Consider the following 5,918-nt stretch of genomic DNA (forward strand, 5'->3'; position numbering starts at 1 on the left):
ATCACTCATATTTCCCACCAAAAATAGATTTTTATATGAAAAACATAAAATCGGCTGTAACTCCTTAAATAACGCTCCAATCGACAAAAGAGTGAAAATCTGTGATCACTTATATTTTCCACCAAAAATCGGCTGTAACTCCTTAAATAACGCTCCAATCGACAAAAGAGTGAAAACCAGTGAAAATCTGTGATCACTCATATTTCCCGCCATAGATCGATTTTTATATGAAGAACATAAAATCGGCTGTAACTCCTTAAATACAGCTCCAATCGACAGAAGAGTGAAAATCTGTGATCCCTCATATTTCCCTCTAAAAATAGATTTAATAGAGTGAAAATCTGTGATCACTCATATTTCCCTCTAAAAATCGATTTTTATATGAAAAACATAAAATCGGCTGTAACTCCTTTAATAACTCTCCAATCGACAAAAGAGTGAAAATCTGTGATCACTCATATTTCCCGCCATAAATTGATTTTTATATGAGAAACTTAAATTGAGAAAATAGTGAAAATCTTTGACGACTGCCATCTAGTGTTGTTCGTTGGTGTTTGTTGATTGTTGTCTGCGGTGAGTTTTATGGAAACATTGTGTTATCTTGTGTTGATAAAGCAGTGTAAAGTAGTAAAACAGGGTTGTTTAATTCTTATTTGCTATAGTTGCCAACAATAACAAAATGAATTCTTTAATTCTAAAGTTGGTGGGGGGGTTATGTTTGGTTCGATATCAACAAGAATTATTTTTTAATGCATTTTAATATCTATAAACGATTGTTTATTTCTTAATTGTGCTTAATGTATGGCAACACTATTTGATTTCTAGTCTTTGTTTTGACAATTTGACACCCTTGCCATATGAAAGTATTCTTCTTTCTATTCAGTTTGTTTTCAGCTGTCAAACAGGGAACCGTTGTGTCTTTGTTGTATGTGGTGTAGAGTAACACATTCTCTTGAGTGCGTGTGTTTGTTAATTTAGTTCTGTTTTATAAAAAAAAAATTATCGCAAAACGTTTTTTGTGGCTGTTTTTGTTATTTTAATTTAATATAAAATAAATTCTTGAACAAAACAATATTTCCTTGTCTTGTCTGATAGAAAAAAACAAAAATTTGCTCAGAGGAAAAATCTTAAGCCTCCATATATATTCCTTGTCAGTTCTCAACACAACAACAAGAGAAAAACAATGTTTGTGTCAAAATATTAAAAAAGAAAAGTTGATGATTAAAATAAATATGGAAGAAAATATAATAATAAAAATAAATAAAGTTGTTGTGTGTTAAAAACAAATATATTTGTCAATTATATATTTTTTTATTGTTGTTGGGTGATTCATGCCTGAATTTGCGTTCAGTGTTCATTGTTCCGTGCTAATGTTGTTGTTTTTATAAAACAATATATCAATAAATTCATGTTCAATCAACAAAAGTATGTGTAATATTTAAAAGAAAACAATTAAATTAAATTTAAAAAACATTCACACACCAAAAAGGAAACATATGTTTGTTGATATTAAATTAATTAATCAACATCATCATCAGCTTTATTGTACTGTAAGAAATATCTAAGTTAGCTGTCAAATATTACGGATTTTTGCTTTAAAACTAATATGAAAACTGCAAAAATCTTTTTCAGGTAAAATTAAAAATTCTCATTTGAACTTTTTTTCCTATTTAAAATCTAGTCAGAATTGAAATTGAAATAAATATAGCATGAAAAAAAATTGAATTAAAAAATCGATATAAAATATCAACATAACTACGAGTACAAATAAAAACTCGTGCCTCCATAGTCAAAAACACACATGCACACACACACACATGGCGGATTTGTCCCCCTGAATTTGTTTTACCTCTTCGTTTGTTGGAAATAAAGTGAGGAACACAACAAAGGCGACGACGTTGTAGAGGAGATGGAGTAGTAGTTATACTACTAATAACAATATTGCCAGATGTATAGAATAAGTAAAGGGTATTTTGGCGTTTTTAAACCGATAATATTAATCGAAGAGTATTAGTCTAGAGTAATTCTCATACTCCTGTATTGTTAAACTACTCCTGGAGTTTACAATATGTTTTCGATATCGAAAGTAATACTCTTTCCATATGTTATAAAGAGAAGGACCCGGAGTTTACAATTTGTTTTCGATATCGAAGGTTTTGCTCTTCCGATATCTTATAAAGAGGAGGACCTTAATGGTGTTTAAAGTTCAAGTCTAATAGTAGGGAGGTAATGGGTTGATTTCCTCCTGAGACGCTGGTTAAGGAACGCACAACAGATACCAAAGGATACATTAACGCAAAATGCGATTCGTATGTTAAATCGAATTCTACGCCACTGATAGTCAACATCAGGACTCAGACAGGCAAGATGACTCGTTTAGTTCTTCAAAGCTCTTCAAGTTCTCCAAAACTTTCTATCAATTTTTTTCTCTTAGTCGACTATAACCCTTTGCATATTATTAACCCGAATCATCTCACTAATGATGACTGCAACTCCATATTCGTAATTAAAAACAATATTGTAACTTCTCAAGCTAGAGCATTTGGTCATTCTATTCATATTCTTCAATGCTTTCTATCGACTTTATTCTCTTCGTTTCCTTGACTGAAAACAATATTGAAGCTTCCTAAGCTAGAGCATTTAAATATTCGATCTAATTCGAATGTCCGATCTAATCCGATGTCTCCTTGAATGCCAACTAAGCTGCCAGTCGTTAAAGTAGAAAAACTGGGAGATGTTCTGAAATTTAGATAATTCAGAGTTAGAAAAACTTTGAATTTCTGAATCATCTCCTAAGATCGAATGTATGCAGCCCACCGTGCAAAGTCATTTCTTCAAACAGGACTTTGAAATTTCCAAATTTGATTGACAATCGTGTAATATGGAGTTTAAATTCATAAGTTTGACTTGAATGATTTTAAGATGTTCAATTAAAAGCTTGGCATTCCGGATTGACGAGCTTTCTCGATAAATAAATTGAATGTATTGAAGTTCATATATGGAATTTACTAATGTTCCATTCCTGTTCTAATACATGATAGCTAATATGCTTCTAGAGAACATAATGTTTCTCTAGAATTGGATTAGCAGCGAAAACATGAATGTTCCATTCCAGTTCTAATACATGATAGCTAATCTGCTTCTAGAGAACATTAGCAGCGAAAACTATCTAAGTTTACATATTTAGTAACATCTTTAGAAACCTCAACAATTTCAAAACAGATGCTAAAGGTTTCATGCAGCTATAGAAATGTTGAAGATTTCAAATTAATTACAAAAAATCACTATTTTTCATCAGTTCCTTTTCAATTTATCTGGCAACATGATGATTTTAAAACCAACAAAATTTCTCTACTCTATGTCTCATTTGTATATCGAACGAGTACACGAGTACTAGATACTCTCTGCGGTATTTGTTGTTTGTTGAGTATATAACAACAATAATAAATATAACAACAACAACAAAAGCAACAATCGATGGTTTTGCTGGTGGATATTTTCGTAAATGACGTAAGCGCTAAAACGGCTTTTCAAACAAAAAGAAAAAGTACAGAGAAAAAAATATCAAAATGTCAAAAGACCTGTGAGCAACAAAAACAAAAATAATAATAAAAAGAAGAAAAAAATAAACTTAAAAAACATAAACGTTTTTTTTTTTTTTTGGATACAAAAGTTTTTTTTTAATAAAAGATAGTAATTAAAAGAGAAATATTTACACAAAATTTATAAAAAATAGCATAAACCAAACAACTGAAGAAGAAACTTTATAAAAAACACACATACATACAAAGAGCGTAATAGTAAACAAAACACGAGCACTCGCTCATAATAATAATAATAATGTGGAACATTTGAGGCCGATTATAGAGATTTTGGGCCATTGACCCAGCAGCAAAACCTACAAAAAAACACTGATCTGTGTAAATTACTCATTCACACTTTGTTGTTTTTGTTGTTGTTGGTTTATTTAATTATAAAAGTGCTACAACAAATTACGTTTAAAACTTTAAACGATTTTCTTTATTTCATAGTTGAAATGTCAAAGGTTAATATTTCTTTTATATATTTATTAAAAATATTGTAAATGTTAAAAGTCATTAGTCACCCATTTTTGCAGCTATTTATAACATAATAGCTGTCTTTTGGCTTAAACGTTAAGAAAATATTCATTAAATATTTACATAAATTTGCATTAGTTATAAATAAAATACGAAAGTTTTTAACTACATAGATGGCGCTTTATAATTGGCTGGCTTAAGAGCTTTAAGAGAATGCAATCTTAAATTGACAACAGATTGTTCGAAGATAAGATACCTATAATATTTCTATCCAAGATGATGATTCCTATTCAAAATGCTGAATAAACACATTTCTTAACCTATGGACTAGTATTATAAAGATCACGCGATCTACAATTGCACAGCATTGGATCTTTCTCCACATAGTCACACATGTTCATCTCGTCAAAAATGATCCTCCCTGAAGCATTTTTTAGGATTTCTCTTGTAAATATATCCACGTGTTCCTTTTCTAGTCACATGCCGTCATTTCCTTAATATTTTATTAAACCATATATTTTGTAAATGTGAAGCTTATAATAAAATCTCATTCAAGAAGAATTTCAAGATCGTTTATCATGAGAATACTTCTGTTACCTCTTTGATCTTATTCTTCTACCTTTAATGATCTAATTCATTTAGTATTAAAATGTCCTAAAAGTCTATTAAATGTTCTTAATGCTTATAAGTTTCGAGGCTGCTTAAAGCATAAATAGTTTAATTAAGTTTTAAGTTTTGCAAAAAAATTGCTCAACATTCTGTTGCTCTTTAAATCAAGGAGGCTTGTCTTTTATCAACAACATTTTCAGTTATCTGACAACCATCAATCAATGGCAAATTTTGAAAATAAATTTATTTTTAATTTACTCACACTTCAAACATAAAAACCATTAACTGGACTACTGCGCCTGATTGTTAATGTTTTTTTTTTATTTTATAATTTAATTTATTTATTATGTGTCACCCATTCGCAAGATAAGACGCAACATAATGTTGTCCTTCAATACAGTAAAGACATAAGCACACACACCCCATACAGTGAGATATGAATATATATGTTTACCGTTACTATTTGATTAAAATTAATTTGATTAAATTAGACTAAGAGTAGAGCACAGACACGGCATAGAAAAAAACCAAACAAAACAAAAACCAACACAAAGTGTCTGGTTTTGGGGTCGGTCTCAAACAAAATTAAATAAAAGTAACAGGTTTTTTTAGTTTCCATAAGCTGCTCTAGCGAAGGCGTTTAATTTGTCAAAAACTTCTATTCAAAAAATGTTCAAGTTTCATCTTTAAGTTTAAGTTTTCTAAAAATAAATACAAGTGGTTTTTTAAAAATATTTCGCTTTGGGTGTTAGATAAAAACCAAAAGATCGTTATGGATCGTTATAATAACCAATGTATGTATAATAAAACTGCCTAAATAACTGCTAAAACGGAAATAAAACCGCAAATGTAAACTGTTGAACGAAGGCCGTATTTGTTTGCACTAGATATAAGTTTGTAGTGATATGAGTAGGTTTTTTTGGCATGTGTTAGTTTGTATACATAGAGATACAATACGTTTTTCAAAATTCATTCATATACAAAACACACTTATTCATCATACTTCACTAACTGTTTGAACAAATTTTCGGCTGACAAAACAGAAGTGGTTTTTGAGAAAATACGAGGGTAGACTAAAAATATGCGTAAAAAGGCGTAACAATGCTATAGTCTAGTCTACAGACTAGTCAATAGTCTAGTCTTTAGTCTAGTCTTGTCTATAGTCTAGTCTATAGTCTAGTCTATAGTCTAGTCTATAGTCTAGTCTATAGTCTAGTCTATAGTCTAGTCTATAGTCTAGTCTATAGTCTA

The 5,918-nt window shown here is 30.0% G+C and overlaps 1 protein-coding gene across 3 annotated transcripts in view; it reads left to right on the plus strand.

The window, feature by feature from the left end:
- The first annotated feature begins 988 nt into the window (after positions 1–988).
- LOC111676490 overlaps positions 989–5,918 on the plus strand; it is a 31,187-nt gene continuing 26,257 nt past the window's right edge. For all 3 annotated transcript variants that reach the window (XM_046945302.1, XM_023437451.2, XM_046945305.1), the window contains exon 1: positions 989–1,632. Coding sequence is in view for 2 of the 3 variants with exons in the window: in XM_023437451.2 (XP_023293219.2) it covers positions 1,607–1,632 (26 nt within the window). In the remaining variant the exon portion in view is untranslated. The remainder of the gene's footprint in view (positions 1,633–5,918) is intronic.

This window comes from Lucilia cuprina, chromosome 2, assembly GCF_022045245.1.
Source record: "Lucilia cuprina isolate Lc7/37 chromosome 2, ASM2204524v1, whole genome shotgun sequence".
Lineage (NCBI taxonomy): Eukaryota > Metazoa > Arthropoda > Insecta > Diptera > Calliphoridae > Lucilia > Lucilia cuprina.